Raw genomic sequence first — 19216 nt, forward strand, 5'->3', positions numbered from 1 at the left:
TGTGTGTGTGTACGTGTGTGATCAAACCCACAATGCCGTTCCAACTCCGTCCAGAGTCACGTGAAAGCTACGTGTCCAATAAAGCACAAGTAACGGAACACTTCCGTCGATAAGAGGAAGATGTGAACGAGAGGTGACTTTACAGGCAGTGAGTGGCGCTTTTTCATAAATAAGGGCCATTGACTTGATGTCCCGTAAATAAATAAGTTTATTTTTAAATATCTATTGTTTTCCTCGCACTTTGTTTATAGGTGGCGTCGCCACTTTGGAAGGGTTTAGCCAGAGATCAATCGATTGCATTTTTTTTGGCAATCGGCTAGCATGGAGCAGTAACCTGAACGGAGTTGAGCCAGTTTTGTGCGAGTTGCCCGGGTCAGGGATTTTTCGTCGTCTGCTATGGGTGGGGGTCAATCCCCTAGCACGACATTGGGCTTATATTTCAAATATCTCGTCGCCCACGTCGCAGGGTGGTGCAGTGGTAGCACTTACACCTCGCAGCAAGAAGGCTCCTGGGTTCGATTCCTGATTCCGGACACTTTCGTGTGGAGTTTGTTCTTTTCTACATGGGTTTCCTCCCATAGCTTAAAGCATACGATGTAATTTGTGTTGGCCAAACATCCCAATGCAAGACCCTTGTGGAAAAAAATAGCCTTTGGACTCTGTTGATTTTCAGGGTCAATATGTTGTATGTACAGTATATTGAACTTCTTCTCACTTTACGTAGCCAACCGTCCTAAGCGGAGGTGCAAAACTCAAAATATGCAATCATCATTATTATCCATGATAATGATTTCATTCTCCCCAGTTAGAGAATCGGATCGGAGAAGTATTTGGAACAGGCACCTCTCAGTTCTTGGGTCATCCACCCACTGCGGCCACAAATAGCAGAACCCCCAGTCGGCAAGATGTCACTTGTGTCTCGGCACCACATGAGCCATGTACGCGAGACCTAATTCCAGTCTATGTCCTACAGTCCTTTGTTATATTGTATTGTTTTTTCTCGGCGTGTAGGCACTTGGTGTCTTAATGAGACGCAACAGCGATGCGTGGTTTCGCAAGTCCCTGGAATAGGTTCACTGACAAGGACATAACCGTCGAAGGAACACAACTGAAAATTACACGAGTGTTTGTGTGCAACTGTTGAAGCCAGTTTGAGATCAAAATAATGAAATTGAGGCAAGCAGGAGCAGGTTTTGGAGTATTTAAAAAAGGGCATAACGTAATAATAAACTTGATAACTTAATGGAAAAGAAACAAAGCCAGTGTGTGCCTCGAGAATAATGTTTTGTCATCGACCAACCTATTCCGAGAAAAGCGTGAAGGCATCAATTGTGATTAAACTTTATTGTACAGTAGCAAAAGTATAACGCGGTCCAAACATGGGCACCGACGGGAAGCAGCGTGCAACCTCGGGGCTTTCTCGATCCGACCGCTCCGCTGTCCCTTGAGACTCGGCTATCTCCCCCCCCCCACCGCCTGAGTTAAATGCCTGACAGGTGTATAGAGTCGTTGCATGTATTTACACAAAGTAACCTTAAGCACTATGATTTTGTCTCTTGTTTTATGGACCAAGGCATTGACGAGAGGGCCCCATTACAGGTCGTCATAATTGGTAGACTGGAATGCCTGGGTCTCTGGCCGAAGCAGCACATACTTCATCAGTGGCATGAACAACACAACACAATCTTCAAACGTTATAAGCCATTACGCTAACACTTCAGGAAGCAAAGCGCGCATTTGACCTTGTTACCAGACAGTCGCACTGTCTCCCCCTGGGTCGTGCAGATCAGAAGCTGACGCCTTCAGTTTTTGCCACCTCGTTACATCGACGCAAAGTGCGTCATTGAATGGAGACGCTAAGCTCCATGTTGGTTGCGCCGAGTTCTGGTGGCATTGGCTGCTCGACTTCAAGCCCAAGTGCCTTGATACGGGGAGCTTTATTTGCCCGTGGTGCAGAAAATCCGCCGATGATGCTGGCTGCTCAATGTGCCTGCGCCAGCTTGCGTGTTGCCGATGCCTGATGCTCCCATCACCAACACTGCGTGATCGGCGTGCCGATGATGCTGGGTGCCGATTGGTGCTGTGTCGCCAGCGCGTGTTGTCGATGGTGCCGGGCGTTGAGTGCTGGACGCTCGGTTCTAGGTGCTCCATCGTCAAGCGCCGGATGCTGGGTATTGACCACTGGGCGGCTGGCCTGGTGGGTTTGTCGACGAGGGCTGCCGGGTCCTGGGTCACCACCCTGTGTACATGGGCTCCTGGTCCTGGACCCTGTCGCCGCGTCTTTGCCTCGAGTGCCACAGCAGTGGCGTGCGGGCGCCGGGCTCGGCGCGGAGTCGCCGATTGCAGTGGATGAGAGCGAGGAACAGCAACAGCAGCAGAGCTGGGCCAAGCAGCAGTAGCAGCAGGCAGCATGACAAAAGGCAGCAGCAAGTCAGCAGCAGAAGCAAACAACTAGCTGCAACGACAACTGCAGGGGATGGTGGTAACAGGATGGTCACGTACCCGCATTGTTGCACAACCATTGTTGGGCACCATTCTAGACAATCCGTGGCTCAAATTATTTCCAGCATCAAGTGAAGGATTCTGTTTTCTTGGTTCTTTCGGTAAAGTCACGTAGAAGGGAAATAATAAAATAATAAAAATAAAACATAATAAAATAATTCTCACGACGTTTCGGCCACAACGCAAGCAGCCGTCCTCAGGTGAAGAATGAAACACCACCAAGCTTGGAGCGTATATTTAAGCTGGGTTGGAGGGGGGGAGGTGGGAAGAAGAGCGCCTTGACAAAATTATTTGCATATCAAGAGGAATTTAGCATATGGAAAATGCGTAGGAGGTGGGCTGGGGGGGTTCCAAATCAATACTATGCCCGTGCATTATGCAGGATTAGCAGCATCAAAGGAAGGGGGAAGGGGGTAGCATTAACAAAGGAAAGGAATGTTAATAGTATGTAGCTGCAGTTACTAAACAACCACGTAAAAAACTAAAGTATAAACTACATAAACAACTAAAGTATAAACTACATAGCATCATCAGTATGCTTACTATACTCTACAATAAGCTGATTTACTAACAGTAAGTAATACATTACAATTCTACGTCGTAAAAATTATATAATATGCTTCCATCTAAACTTTATTCTCTTACATCACACGAGTCTACACCGTACTATATACTGCCATAGACAAACCCAACATTAAATTATATACAGTATTGCTATAAACCACCTTATACATTTTAATATAACACTATGTATTATTCTACCCACCCTAATGTGTATCACACTGCTTACTATACAATTACGATACTATATATTACTTTGTACATTGTATTAAGCATATGAATGTTATACTATTTGTTATTATACACTGTACCATTGACCGTCGTGTCAATGGGTGAGTCGTGGCGGGAAACTTGCAGCGGAGCAAAGAATCCATTCCCTGCGGAGAATACAATGCCAGTGAGTGGAACGCGGTCTGAAAGTCACCGTAAACGTGAACACAATCAGTTAAGATCCGAAATGGTTTATTACGTCCTTCCAATGATTGCTAAGCCAGAATCCATCTTCTCGGTTGAAATTGTCTCTGTGTTTGTATATGTGGATCGCCTCATGAACGAATCTCTCATGATAGCCAGATGGCTTGCAGAGAACCTCTGTCTTGGAGAAGTCAATGTCATGTGAGCCCACTGGCTATCATGAGAGATTCGTTCATGAGGCGATCCACATATACAAACACAGAGACAATTTCAACCGAGAAGATGGATTCTGGCTTAGCAATCATTGGAAGGACGTAATAAACCATTTCGGATCTTAACTGATTGTGTTCACGTTTACGGTGACTTTCAGACCGCGTTCCACTCACTGGCATTGTATTCTCCGCAGGGAATGGATTCTTTGCTCCGCTGCAAGTTTCCCCCCACGACTCACCCATTGACACGACAGTCAATGGTACAGTGTATAATAACAAATAGTATAACATTTATATGCTTAATACAATGTACAAAGTAATATATAGTATCGTAATTGTATAGTAAACATATAGCAGTGTGATACACATTAGGGTGGGTAGAATAATAAATAGTGTTATATTAAAATGTATAAGGTATAGAGTGGTTTATAGCAATACAGTCTATAATTTAATGTTGGGTTTGTCTATGGCAGTATATAGTACGGTGTAGACTCGTGTGATGTAAGAGAATAAAGTTTAGATGGAAGCATGTTATATAATTTTTACGACGTAGAATTGTAATGTATTACTTACTGTTAGTAACTCAGCTTATTGTAGAGTATAGTAAGTATACTGATGATGCTATGTAGTTTATACTTTAGTTGTTTATGTAGTTTATACTTTAGTTTTTTACGTGGTTGTTTAGTAACTGCAGCTACATACTATTAACATTCCTTTCCTTTGTTAATGCTACCCCCCTTCCCCCTCCCTTTGATGCCGCTAATCCTGCATAATGCACGGGCATAATATTAATTTGAAACCCCTCCGCCCACCTCCTACGCATATTCCATATGCTAAATTCCTCTTGATATGCAAATAATTTTGTCAAGGCGCTCTTCTTCCTACCTCCCCCCCCCCTCCAACCCAGCTTAAATATACGCTCCAAGCTTGGTGGTGTTTCATTCTTCACCTGAGGACGGCTGCTTGCGTTGTGGCCGAAACGTCGTGAGAATTATTTTATTATGTTTTATTTTTATTATTTTATTACTTCCCTTCTACGTGACTTTACCGAAAGAACCAAGAAGATGAATCCCTGCAGTCACGAAAGCTTTAAATCGAAATTGAAGGATTCTGCTTTTCGAATTCTGAGTTTCTGGTGGAAATGTACCACAATGGGACGAATTGTCAAGGTTAGCTCTGTGTGTTACCTATCCTTTGTGTGTGTTGTCTCCTGTGTCTGCGTGTTCTGTGTGTGTCTTCCCTGTACTGAGTGCGGAGCGGTAGCCTAGCGGTTAGCATGCTGCGCTAAGAACCTGGTGACCTGAGTTCGATCCTCGCTCGCGGTACAACACCAGTCACGGTTATCTGAACCCGTCTTGGGCCTCCCCTAGGTTAACGTGGCCTGAAATAAATACCTGGGACGGTGGGTAAACATCACTGCTGGAGAGACAAAGGTGGCCGGGCGTGGTGTTGTTGGTCACCCACACCGTTGTGGGCTGTGCCAGCCTTGATAGGTGCTCGCTAACAGTCCATGCCCCATCGATCTCTCTAGACTATACGGGGGGGCGGGGGGTGGTCTTTGTCCCTGTGCCTGCGTGTTCCCACCCAGCGCGCTGCCCGACACGAGGCCGATGAGCAGGGGACTCGGCGAGCAGTGGTCTCCCCCCCGGCGCAGGAACGGCGGCACGCACGGCGACGGCTCTTGGCTCCCCGCGGGGCAGAAGGCGCCGTCAGGGCACGGGAGCGGCGCCTTTTCGGGACTCTGGGGAACCAAAAAAAGGGGACGAATTGGGATCACGTGGGGTCCAAACAAAAACCAAAACCGGGACCACGAGGGGTCCAAATCCGGGCCCAAACGGGGATCACTCGGGGGACCACGTGGGGACCAAACGGGAACCAAAACCGAGACCAAACAGGATCACACTCGGGGAACCACGTGGGGACAAAACGGGAATCAAAACCGGGGCCACTTGGGGCCCAAAATCGGGGTCAAAAGGGGATCACTCGGGGAACCACGTGGGGACAAAACAGGAATCATACTCAGGGGACCACGTGGGAACCAAACGAGAACCCAAACCGGGATCACATGGGGATCACTCGGGGGACCACGTGGGGATAAAACGGGAACCAAAACATGGAAACGACGCAGGAAGATGGGAACGTGCCGGTGTTACAGCATTATTGGTGCGAAGTTGGGTGGGAGATGGCGATGGTGTGAAAGCGAGAGAATGGGAAAAGCCTGGCGTGGCCACGCTGTGTTATAGCGTTGTTAGACAATCGAACAACACACGTGAACAATAGCAATGCCGTTATACAGACAAGGGAACCCAGAAACTGATAGAACGTATGTGTGTATGTTGAACCTCTTTTGCACCGTACGTAGCCAACCGTGCTAATCGGAGGGGCAAAACTCTAAATATGCGATATATTTTAATCCATAATAAGGATTGCATTCTCCCCAGAACAGGCTCCCATGAGTTCGAGAATCGGAGCGGAGAAGTGATGGAGCAGGCACCTCTCAGTTCTACGGTCATCCACCCCCATGCGGGAAGATGTTACTTTTGTCTTGGCACCACATGAGCCATGTACCCGAGGCATAATTCCAGTCGAAATCCGACAGTCTTTTGTTATATAGTATTGTTTTCTCTTGGCGAGTAGGCACTTGGGGTGTCTTAATAAGATGCCGCAGTGATGTTTGGCTTCGTAAATCGCAAGTCCCTAGAATAGGTTCACTGAAACGAACATCGCCGTCGATGGGAAATTACAAAAATAAAACCACAAAGCTGTTAAATTTCGATGTAAAGCTTCTTTCGTGACTGCAGGGATTCATATTCTTGGTTCTTTCGGTAAAGTCACATAGAAGGGAAATAATAAAATAATAAAAATATATTCTATTTTTTTTATTTCCCTTCTACGTGACTTTACCGAAAGAACCAAGAACACAAAGCTGTTCTAAAGAAGTTAGTTTTTTTTCAACTTATATAATGTAACAGTGCATAACTCCAGTGGCTTCTTAATATCGGAAGAGCGTTCCAGACGGCCGAAGAAACGCATCTCGAAGCGGGCGATGCAGTGACCGAACAGCAACTTACAATACATTCCATTCGCTGAGCAACTGGCGCACATTGCACACAATTGAACTGGGTGGGACCGCATCGCCAGCACAGCACATGCCGATGTAAGTCGAGGCTGAGATAGCACGTTGAAGGCTACAGCGCAATGCAAGAGCCTCATGAGTGTGAGACGTGGCACACCGACAGGCAAACCCAAATCTGTCAACTCGGTGGCAGGTACAGCGCACGGATATTGCATGAGGCGGCGACAGCGGGCACAGCAGAGGACGGGCTGTCGCACCGGGCAGTAGTAGTCTTCAGGACACAGCAGGCATCCCTGCTGTCCCTCTTGGGGCTGGTAGTAGCCACCGGGGCACGGAGTGCAGTACACGACGCCCTCCCACTTCTGCTGCCCTGATCACGAACCAGGGATCGAACTTGGTCAGTCACAAGGCAGAATGGCGTTTGGTTTATTCATCGGTCGCTTCTCGTTCTTCCCCCCCCCACCACCCGTTTATATCGCAGTCGGTGGCAGCCTCGTGGCTCCAGCTTGAGGAGGCTGCAAAATTCCACTTTTTTTTTTGCCCAACTCATCACGGGCGGTCGTTGACCCGCGTTTGAACTCGAGAGTCCAGCTTGCAGCGCAGACTCAACCCTCCAGCCCCTGAGCCACACGGCCCCAGGGCAGAGGTTGTATCGTAGGTAGGACAGGTACGCCTCCTCCCTCTTGTCTCTCCACATTGATATACAATAACATTTGGAGAGATAGGGTTATTGTATTTAGTTGAACAAATGGTTCAAACTGACTGCCATTGACACCAATGCATGTGTCGAGGTATTATTGTGCACTCCCCATGCTGTCAGCCGGTAGTATCCCACACGTGTCAATAGGGGGCGGAAGAGGGACTGAGCCCAGTGTCAAGGGACCATGGCCCAAAGGGCCAACGGTAACCCCTATGGGACAGCAGACCCCAGGAGGGGGGCTGGGGGATGACGTCACCCTCCAGGACCTGCTGGAAGGTTCTGGAAGGAAGGCGTGGCCGGGGGGGGCGGAGCGAGCCACGGACTCCGTATAAAGCCGGACCTCTCAACGGCCCCGGCAGTCGTCGTCCACCCGACGATCTAAGAGCCTCCTGAAGAGAAGAGCCCAATGGGCAGAGCCGTGCCCCTGGCAAAGGTCGGCTCAAGCTTATACCAGTGAAGACCAACAAGCTTCACTCAAGAAGGCTTAGATTAGCCAGTGAGGGTGTAAGGGGCCGTTACCCCTTTGTGTTAATGATTTATTGTTAATACAAATACGTGTTGCCTCAGAGAGACTCTCCACTAGTTATTGACCCACTACACATGCATGGATTCTGTTTTGAATTTAATTTAGGACGTTTTTTTTCTTCTCACATTACAGGTGAACATTCGTCAATTCTTTTGCCTCAATCCATGCAGGCGAGGGGGTGAGTGTCCTCTGCGTGCATGCAGGTGAGTGTTACCTGCAGGGCAGGGTTGGCACTGCTGGGCACCGCGCCCTGCCGTTTGCCACCCGCCCGGACACAGCTCACACTCCGTGCAGCGCTCTTGACTGTGCACCACAACACACGCTCGTTGAATCACATTTGAAAAAATTATAAAATATTTAACTTTTTAAAACATTTCTCTCTCCAATTTCTACCCAAAAGCATGCTCTATCTGGGTCACATGGTCATGGAAATATTTTGGGAAATCTCACAGCAGTCTAAAATCTCCGTTGTTAAAGAACAGTCCATTAAACGGATGTCACAGAGCTACTTATGAAATAATTATCCACACAGTAGGGAGCAGCACTCATTGGTGACTGGGCTGAAACCACCAAGACAGACATTCGGACACACACAGGCAGACGGACGCAATATTCAGATACAACCAGAGAAACACGGACACACTTAAAGACGGACAGACGGGTGCTTGCAATTGAATCCCACCAAGCAGGACAGACGGACAGGTATGCACTCGGACATACACAGAGGCTCACTCAGACACCATACACTCGGCACTCAGACACCTGCAGTTGAATCCCGTCTCGCACGGCAGGCACACAGACCAGCCGGGCTCCGAGCTGTACGACCCCGGTGCGCAGGGGAGACACGTGGATGAGTTCGATCCCGGCATGAAGCTTCCTGTGAAATGAGTTCCCCCAAAGTGTCATCGCCCACGGGTTCACCGGAGCCACTCCTCATTCCATTTATTCTTCCATTAAAACCTCACTGAGTTTCAAGACTTTTTAGGGCTGCACTCCCCCCAACCCCCCTTAATGAATAATTGTTCCTCCACAATTCTATGCACCCCCCACGTCCATTAAGAGGCAACTACTCGGCTTCAAGCTAAAGAGAGACAGAAGAAAAAAAAACAAAGACGGACGGACAAACAGAAAAATACGGATGGCGCCAAGTAGTCCGACAACGAACCCGGAGCACGGGTAACGGGTAACGAGCGGGTGGGTGGGTGGAGACGAGGGCGAGGAGGTGACGACACGGGAGTCGTCTCGGCGCTGTCCCCGCGAGACTCGCCTGTGGGACACGGGAGGCAGCTCGAGTCTCCGGGCCGCGGCGCGAAGCTCCCGGGGGCGCACGCCGAGCAGAGTCGCTGAGCCGGCTCCCTGCCACGCACATGAGCCGGTCCAGGTGTCATTCCACGTTCTTGTGGCGGGAACTCCATGGGATTTTTTGGTTTTGCCGCAGCGGTTTAAACGCGTCGGGTTCGAGGGTTTTGATGGCTCGCCGTGGCAGTCGGTGCGCGAAGCGGTGATTATTTTAGCGACCTTTAGAGTGAGTGATGATGGTGATGATAATTATCATAGTTTTCATTTCACTCATTTATCGATTCATGATTGACTGATTGAGTCAAGCGTATTGTAAGAGGGTTTTGCTTTTATAATGCAACAAAAGTCAAATTTATTTCCTGCTCAGATCAGCGTTTCAGCGTTGGTGTTCATCTCATATGCACAGGAGGCAGTGTTGTAAATTCCGTATTCCTACGGCGAGGACGAGTTTACAAATAGGACAAACCACTTGACTTCCCCACGATGGTGCTACTCATGTCATCAACCCTGAAGGGATGCCAGGCCCAGTCAACCCCCTCTCCCACCCCAACCAGGATTAGAACTCGCAACCTTGTGCCTGCCAGCCACTCGCTTTAATCGTTCTGACGACAGAACGATGAATGTGTCCTGTCGTAACGCATTTACCTTTAGTAAGCATTCCCCTTTCTAATGATTCTTCTGATTCCGTTCCAATGACGTACGTGTGCGTAAATGTTTGTCATGGGAACGGAATCTGAAGAAAAACTCAAATAAAATTCCTTTATCGGTACGTCTTCCAGCCTGAAGACGTACCGATAAAGTGGCAAAGTTTGGCGCCAGCTATCATAGAGTGCAGTCGTGTCGCTACGGTTCTCTGCGGTGAGTGCAATGTCTTTAAAAACAACGGCTCTCTGCCTCTCTAAATAAAATGAACGCTGAGCCACTTTTCATAGATTCAGCAGTGAACGGGACACCCAACCTGCAACTTGCAGACGTCTCGGAACAGGAAAGCGTTAAAAGCGACAGATTAACGATGGTAACAATGACACTCCTAATATGATCGACGATTACAATCATCATAACTACTGTCATAACAAGTGACGAGCCTGTCACAACACGATTGTATTTTTGTGTCATTTACGATCTTTGCTATGCCTTTTACATCTACCGCAAGTATATATATACACAATCATGTTTAGCTTCATGCAAATTGCATCTCACACAATCGCAGAGCAACCACAGACGGAGCTGGCAGGTGGCAGCTGGGTGGTGAGCCAGCTCTTCCAACAATTACCCGAGCTCTGATGGTCCTCTACGTGTAACAAATCGTTTTCAGTTGTGTGTGCTTCCTGCGCGCTACGTGAAGTGAGAGTCGAGAAAACCCACTGTGAGTAGGAGCCCGGCGCGCACGGGAGACACTGGGCCTGGCCCCCCGCGGGCTGGTGAGACCCCGGGCTGCACGGGCGGCAACTCAGGGGGGACTGGCAGCCCCCCACGGAGCAACACGCGCACGTGGGCACACCTGTGTGTGACACGGGTGCACACACAGGTACACACACCTAGGTACACACACCTGTGTGACATAGGTGCATACACAGGTACCCACCTAGGTATCTACACCTGCGTGGCACAGGTACATACTTGTAGATTTGAAGTTTTCGTGACTGCAAGGATTCATACTCCTAGGTTTTTTCGGTAAAGTCACGTAGGTAAAAATAAAAATAAATAATAAAAATTATAATAGAAATAAAATAATAAATCACGACGTTTCGGAGGCAACACAAGTCTCCATCATTATTTCTATAATAATTTTTATTATTTTTATTATTTATTTTTATTTTTACCTACGTGACTTTACCGAAAAAACCTAAGAGTACAGGTACATACATCTGTGTGATACAGACACACACACAGAGACATGCCTGTGTGCGACACACACGCCTATGTGATGTGACACACAAGTACACCTGTGCTCGCAGGTGTGCACACAGTGTGGGGAGGGGGGGGGACGCACTGGCGTTGGAGAATGACCCTGGGGGGCAGGGCGCGCACGTGGAGTTGTCGCGACCGGTGCAGTTCACGGGGACGAGGCTTAGGACGAGGGCTTCCAAGGGGCGGCCCCCCTCCTCGCTCAAGGCCTGAGCCAAAACCACACCTGTCCGTACACACACACACAATACAGGCATATATTTTTATCACCATCAGCCATACCATCATCATCAGTCATTATCTATCCAGGACGTGTTCTCAGTGAGTTTGTTCTCGGGGCCACGTGTGGTCGCTAAAGCCGCGCGCGTTGCTGATACGACGGCGCCCTGACCCCTAATACCCAACACGGGGTCATGCCAAGTGATTACGTTGATGGACAATTCATTCAAACATCGACTGCCCGGGTGATCAGCTGTCTAGTTGATCAGCTGTCTGGGTGATCAGCTGCCCGAGTAATCAGTGTCCAGGTGACCCGCTGCCTGCATAACGAGCCCAGGTGACCAACTAACTGAGTGATCTGCTACCCAGATTATCAGCTGCCCAGGCGATCAGCTTGCCGAGTAAGAATCTGTGAAGCTGAGGTGCCCCTGGGTAATAAAAAAGGTGTTACTCACGTGGCGCGGAGCAACGGAGCAACAGTAGCACGAGGAGGAGGAGGGGGCTGAGAAGGAGGCGGTGGAGGAGGCAGCAACGAGCCGGGAGAGGAGCGGGGACGCTGCACAAGACCCTCATGGTTCGACACCGTGCATTGCCCCCCCTCAGCTCTTACCTGCACGCACACGCTGTCACGAGTTTCACATTCAACATGTTTTTGTTGTTGAACCGGGTGAGAACTCAAGAGATCAGGATAGAGTTTAGTTTGCAAGAGTGACCCCGAGCTGTCACGAACGTGATAAAAAAAACAAGGTAATGCACAGCAATGAATTAACTTCGATTAGCACGGCTGGTTATGTACGGTGCGAAAGAAGTTCAACATAAATAACCAAATAGGATTCGGCCAAAAACCACTGCCATATCTGACTCATCATCGCACAATGAGATTGAGTTACAGAAAATATTAGACACACGTATAGGGTAGATGCAGTTCTTTAGCATCAATATGCTAAATTCCGCTGTTGATATGTAAAATCCTTTGTCAACGCGCTCTGCTACTCCCACCCAGCTTAAAATACGCTACCAAGCTTAGCATTGTTCATTAGGACGCTGTCTTTCCGACAACTCTGTTCTTCACCTGAGGACGGCTGCTTGTGTTGTCGCCGAAACATCGTGAGAATTGTATGGTTTTATTTTTATTATTTTATTATTTCTCTTCTACGTGACTTTACCGAAAGATCCAAGAATAATGAGTCCCTGCAGTCACGAAAGCTTTAAATCGGAAAAAAGACAAAGTTCCCCCATATAGCCTTTAAAAGACTGTCGGGGCAAGTGCCGCTAGCGAGCACCTATGAAGGCCGGCGCGGCACACGAGTGGGTGGGTGGCCAACACCACGCTCGGCCGCCTTTGTCTCCCTAGTGGTGATGTTCACACACCGCACGGGTCATCGGGTTCGTGGTGGAATCCGCTAATCACCACCACTACCCCAAACGTTAAACAAAGATCCCCTGTATAGCCGCAATATCAGCACAAGGGCAAGTGCCCTTCGCAAACACTTATGAAGGTTGATACTACTCACGAAGTGGTGGGTGGCCAGCACCACGTCCGATCGCCTTTGTCTCCCGAGTGCTGATCTTTGCACACCACACCAATTATTAATGTAAGGCTGAGTTGACCTAGGGGAGGTCCAGGACCCGTTCATATTTTCGTCACCAATGGCCACGAGAGGGAATCGAATAAGGTTCGCCGGTTTGTCGTGCAGAGCGCTGACCGCTCTCCCACAGTAACGCACGCAGGCGAGGGGGATTTTAAGGCTGTCACGTGAAGTGTGGAAGGCTAGCTGCTGGCATGAGGTCACGGGACAGGTGCAGGTGCTATGGGTTGACAGTCTGAGATGACTGGCAGATGCACCACCTGTGCTCTCCTTTGCGCCAGTTTGCCGACTGCGTTATAGCCGCACGGCGCTCCGCTCGTTGTTGTGTCACTCCTCTGCTCTCCATCGCTGGAGGGCGACTGCCTCAAACTGCTGCCCAGTAGCGTCCTTCACAAGTCTCTTATACAGAGGCCGATCTTAACACCGCCGGTATCAGTCGACGGCAAATCCACTCAGCTCCAAATCCTCCTGTACTGCATCAGCACCTCTCTTATGCAGCCTATGCCGCACCCGTTTAGCCTCCCCCTCTCTCTCCGGCCAGAGTCTGCTTGTTGTACGTAGCTGTGGCCAAAGCCACAGTCTTACTCATCCATACCCAGCGACTCCGGGCGGCATCTGCTTCTCTGCCGACCCCCACTGATGCTGCCATGGCTAGTTGGGCCAGCATTTTCGTGGACATCACGGTGTTATTGAACAACACCTCGGCCGGTCGCACAACTGTAGGGACATCGCCAGAGAGCAGGGGGACACTAGTGCTTGGATCAAACTCAACTCAACGTTTACGCCAAGGCCGTAGCCATGGACTCAACATTGGGGGGGACCAGATCTTCCAGGGGGTCTGCCCCCCCCCCCCCCCCCCCCAGAAAAATATCTAAATTTGAAAACTAATTTCCTGCCTAAAATATAAAAAAATTCACCAACACATGGGATGGACTTTTTATGAAAATTTTACAATAATGTCTAATAGTGTATTGTATTACACTGCTCTGTTTTTACTTTTTTTTACCATTTCTTGCTTCATTGTATATAATGTTTGAGATTAGGGATTAATAAAGTACAACCATAACCACAATCATATAAACATAAATCTATGCATTGATTTATATGAAGACAAGTCCAGATATTGTGGCCAAGGTTTAGCAAATTGTTGTTTTTATTTACATAGCATAGCAATTTTCTTTATATCTTTTATAGCAATATATGGGGGGGGAGCATTTTGAGCATATTTGAATATTGGGCATGTGTCCCCCCCCAATATATATTATAATTAAGGCCTTTGTTTACGCAGGAATGAAACGGCTCGTTTGTGTAATGATGGGCTCGATAACTCTTCTATTTATGAAAGCGGAACCGACCTGATTTGAGTAATTACATACCCCATTCGCCCCTTGGCGCGTGCCTATAAACTTTGCACAGCCGGTTTAGAAGCCAACAAATTACAACAGCGAGTTGAGTTTTAGGGGAAAAAAAGTATGCCATTGACTACGCATGTCTCTGGTCATGTCCTGTGAAAAATTACAATCACATGTCCTGGTCATGTCCTGGAAAAAAAGACAAACGCATGTCATGGTCATGTCCTGGGAAAAAAGACAAACGCATGTCATCTCAAGTGAAACCTTGCCGAAACGGTGGCACGTTTTACTCGCGCTTTTGCACGTCGTGAAGAGACATTGTACGCAGTGGAGACTTTATGGAGCCTCCCAATTTCTCACAAATGCAAGGCGTTAGCAATGAATGACGCGATGCTCCCAACATACCAAGGCCGTAGCCATGGAGTCAACATTGGGGGGGATCAAATCTTCCAGGCGGTCTGAGGGTCCCGCCCAGAAAAAAAAAAATCTAAATTTGAAAACTCATTTCCTGCCTAAAATAAAAACAAATGCATTAACACATGGGATGGACTTTTTATTTCTTTTTTACAATAATGTCTAATAGTGTATTGTATTACATTGCTGTTTTTTCTTTTTTTACCTTTTCTTGTTTAATTGTATGTAATGGCAGAGATTAGGGATTAATAAAGTATAACCATAACCACAATCATATAAACAGAAATCTATGCATTGTTACATGAAGACGAGTCCAGATATTGTGGCCAAGGTTTCGCAAATTGTTGTTTTTATTTACATAGCATCGCTATTATAACTTTAAAATAATTACGGCATTGCAACACCACCGAAAGGGAAGGCACGGCTGAACAGGGACTGTAGAAAGGAACGAAATAAAAATCTAAAAGTGAGTGCAAATCAAGCCATAAGAGCTCTCAACAAGGCCATTCACAGCGACACCGTGAGCACATTGTCCCTCTCATTAAATTGGAGAAATAAAAGCGTCGAGCTTCTGAATAATAATGCGTTTCTTTTGGCTTGCATCGTGTGGGTATAATGCCAAGCTCGTAACTACTGTACAACACCCGACCACGCGACAGAGCCAGTCAAATCATGACGGTTCGTGGGCCATCAAAAATGCCAGTTGAGTTGATTTATCAGCAAAACCGGAATTGTGAACCCCCTTCTGTTGTGTGATTCCTATCATAAACACATGGGGCGAGAAGTTATCTCCCTCGCCTGGTATACAGGAGGTCGTCGGTTCGATCCCGAACCTGACGCCTGCTGCTGTATATTTGGAGTTTGCGTGTCTCTCTCGCCGTGGTCGCGTGGACTTTTCTCCGGGTCCTCCGCTTTTTCCCTCCACATTTCGAAACACGCGTTGAGATTCTTTGGCTGCTACCACACATCTCTACATACTACGAGTCACTTCGTCGAACTAGCTAACATTAGTGGCCAGATCGCTTTTGAAAAATAGCTATATGATCCCTATGGCGGTACCCCGGGTACCAAATAATACAAAATGGCCGAGGCAATTAAATATTATATTTCTGGGGCACTATTTTTTCAGGGGTGTACTTAACTCCGCGACTGGGGTACCAATCAATCCGAAATCGGTGCTACTCCGCGATGTCGAAACGCAGCGAGGACGATTGTGCTGAAACCCTGAACGCTCGTAATGCACCGTAGTGCTGGTGCATCGTGTACAGCTCATCGAGATGAGTCGATTGCCGCATCGCCGACCATCAACAGACTCAAAGTACTGTAACTGCATCACGGACATTATGCGAGAGCCGGGGTATTATTGTACCCCGGGGTACCGCCATAAGGTTCATATATCTGAGCAGGGCTTTACCTGCTAAAATAAAATATTGTAGTAGAAAAAAATAAATTACGCCTCAGATTCGTCAGCGGTGTAAGTTATCACAACCGCCCACGTAAAACAAACTCGAGGGATAAACTAATGAATTCCAAAAAATTAAGGCTGCAATGCGGGGCTCGAGATAAATTGGAGCCAAACATCATATTGGTCGCGCAAGCCTTCGCGTTAAAGCACACCGCAGGTTCGCTGAACACGAGGAAATGACGATTGGAGCGACACGCGCGTCCACCTTAAACAATTCTAGAAGGCAGACTTGGATCAAAATGATGACAAAGAATGGCGTTCCTCATTGCAAGGCCCTCCGGTCACTGGCGGTCCCTGACGTGCCGCCAACTCCCACCACCACCATCATCATCGTGCTGCTGTCAAACCCCAATGTTTCAAATGTGTGGCGGCCCTCACACCGCTGATGTCTTATCGGGCGAAAGTGTGCCCCCCCCCCCAACTCTGAACGTTTGTGAAGAACGCCGACATCACGAGATGCTCCAGAGCAGGGTGGAAGGAAGTGTTCTCGGGGGATTACATTTGATGATGGAAACGCAGCGTGCCATTGAATGAGCGCGCACGACTTTCCACGACGTACGGATCGCAAAGACGGACACTGAAAGGGACGCGGAGCTAAAAGTTGATACGTGAAGATTCGTCGAGGGAGCGATGCTGCGAATTGCGCTGAGAGCAACGAGAGAGGGACACGCGTGGGTTAGAGAGCAATCATCAAATCACAGACATCATGTTGACTTTTGACTGATAACTTTCGTGGCTGCAGGAATTCATATTCTTTAGTTATTTCGGTAAAGTCATCACCGAAAGAACCAAACAATATGATGTTGACTGTTTGGGAAGGTTAAGTGGGCAAGAGCGGAAAGGCATGGTGGCTGATGGAGGAGACTAGTGGTGGTGACATGGCAGTCATTTTAAACTGTTTACTATTTTATTATTACACGCTTTTATTTAACTCACTGTTGTTGTCGTATCCTCAAATCTTGTAACTCAATTTTTACCCACTTCCCAATGTATCGACTGCAAACTTGGTATACTTATGTCATACTGGTGACAATACTATATTGTATCATAAAAAAAAAATCTATATTTTTAAACTTTCTTTTTGAATGTTATGTTTCGGCTTGGGTCTAATTGTCCACGCTCAACTGATGTTGGCTGTAAATCACCACGGTCCCTTACGTTGTGGCAAGCTTCGGGGCCACTTGCTGGAGTCGTGGAGTTCTGCCATTACTAGTACGGTACATTTCATGAAAGCGTGTTTTTAAAAAAGTTTTTTTAAATATAACTTTTTTAGTTTTTATCAGATAAGGCCCACTGAGATATTTAGCTCTTTATCAAAAGCGACCTCGCCACAAATCGCTCAACGAAGTGGCTTATCACGTGGAAATGTCTAGCAGCAGCTAAACACTCGAAACGCGTGTTTCTAAATGTGGAGGGGAAACCCGGAGGACTCGGGAGAAAACAAATCCACGCGACCACGGGGAGAGAGACAACACGCAAACTTCAAATACACAACAGGCGTCAACGTCGGGATAGAACCCACGTCGTCTTGTATACGAGGCGAGGTAGTTAATATATCCTAGCCACCGTGGCGTCTTGCGAGGAAACGCGCCTAAGGGTGGCGACCGCCGCAGATACGGAGCGGTGACATCGACTCTTCAGCAGCAACGAGGGGGAGGCGTTCATCCAGCAGTGGATAGATGACCGCCAATCATGATGACGATGAACACAAACATAAACCCCCTACCCGCCCCCCTCGGGTAGCCTACATAAACTGTTGGGTCACCGTGCTGTTAACAATCAAATATCTCACACGCACGCACACACACAATATTAAAGACAGGTATACTCATTTCTTAGGGCTGAGTTAGAGTCCCAGGACCGACTCAGATGTGATGTTACCCGTGGCCAGGACTCGAACTCAAGGGGCCGGGTTAGGAGCGCGCAGTGCCCTTAACTACTACGCTACCGCTCCATTGACCTATTGAAAGCTGTTGGGGGCAAGTGCTGTTAGCAAGCACATGTGACACACACACGTGTGACACACACGTGTGACACACACACACGTGCAACAACCACAACAACAACCGTCATTAGCCACTAAGTGGCGGTGACGTCACCACGGCGCTTGTGCCAGGCTATGTGCACTTTACGGCCACATGAAGTATCGAACGTCCGCTGGCAGGAGGTCACGGGACAGACCCAGGTGCCATGGGTTAACCGACTGAGATGACTGGCTGATGCATCACCATCACCACCATATGGTTTCGCTTTACTGCTTGAGCCGAATGGCTCACAGGGCTATACCAAGGTGCCATGGGTTTTGACTGCCTGCACGCATACAAAACAAAGACCCACCCGTATAGGCTGAACAGACTGTAGGGGCAAGTGCTGCTAGCGAGCGTCTATGAAGGCCGGTACCGTACACGAGGGGGTGAGTGACCAGCACCACGCCCGACCGCCTTTGTCTCCCTAGTGGCGATGTTTTACACACTGAACCAGGTACTCATTTGAGGCCGAGTCGACCTAGGGGAGGCCCAGGACCGGTTCAGATAATCGTCACCGGTGTTGGCCTTGAACGGGAATCGAACTCGCATCGCCGGCTTCGCTAACCACTGCACCACCGCTCCCCACACACCCTCACGCACGCACCTGGGACGCCCCCACGCTCCTGCCCGGAGCACGACTCCAACAGCTCTGCTCCGATCGACTGCGCGCTCGCTCTGCGCTCTTCGCTGGGGACGCAGAGCTCCGTCACATGACTCTCCAGGCGTGACCACTCACAAATGCGGAACGCGTGACTCCGGCCCGCGGGGGGTTACAACAGCGGTTTCCTACAGCACCGCCCCACACCCGCCGCTCCATCATCGTCTCTCCACGTGTGCCCCCCACGTCACCCCATTGTCCATCCTCCCCTTCTTCCCTCTCAACTCACTCTACCCCCCTCCACACACTCTCCTACCTCTCCCCTCTCATCTCACTCTACCCCCCTCCACGCAC

The 19216-nt window shown here is 48.5% G+C and overlaps 1 protein-coding gene across 2 annotated transcripts; it reads right to left on the reverse strand.

Annotated features, from left to right (window-relative positions):
• Positions 1-1329: 1329 nt before the first annotated feature.
• LOC144721504 (uncharacterized) lies at positions 1330-19010 on the reverse strand. Of its 2 annotated transcripts, XM_078599168.1 has the most exons (10): positions 18869-19010; positions 11873-12040; positions 11284-11424; positions 10656-10791; positions 9259-9347; positions 8754-8868; positions 8206-8294; positions 7023-7135; positions 5274-5430; positions 1330-2380 (listed from the first exon to the last, which is right to left on the reverse strand). In XM_078599168.1, the coding sequence occupies exons 2-10, from the start codon at positions 11988-11990 to the stop codon at positions 2232-2234; spliced, it is 1107 nt and encodes a 368-aa protein (XP_078455294.1). In that variant the 5' UTR covers positions 11991-12040; positions 18869-19010; the 3' UTR covers positions 1330-2231. The 2 variants fall into 2 exon arrangements, with proteins under 2 accessions (XP_078455294.1, XP_078455295.1); XM_078599169.1 differs by lacking the exon at positions 18869-19010 and having other exon boundaries at positions 11873-18856.
• Positions 19011-19216: the final 206 nt, after the last annotated feature.

Source organism: Lampetra planeri, chromosome 12 (genome assembly GCF_965212315.1).
Source record: "Lampetra planeri chromosome 12, kcLamPlan1.2.h2, whole genome shotgun sequence".
Taxonomy (NCBI): domain Eukaryota; kingdom Metazoa; phylum Chordata; class Hyperoartia; order Petromyzontiformes; family Petromyzontidae; genus Lampetra; species Lampetra planeri.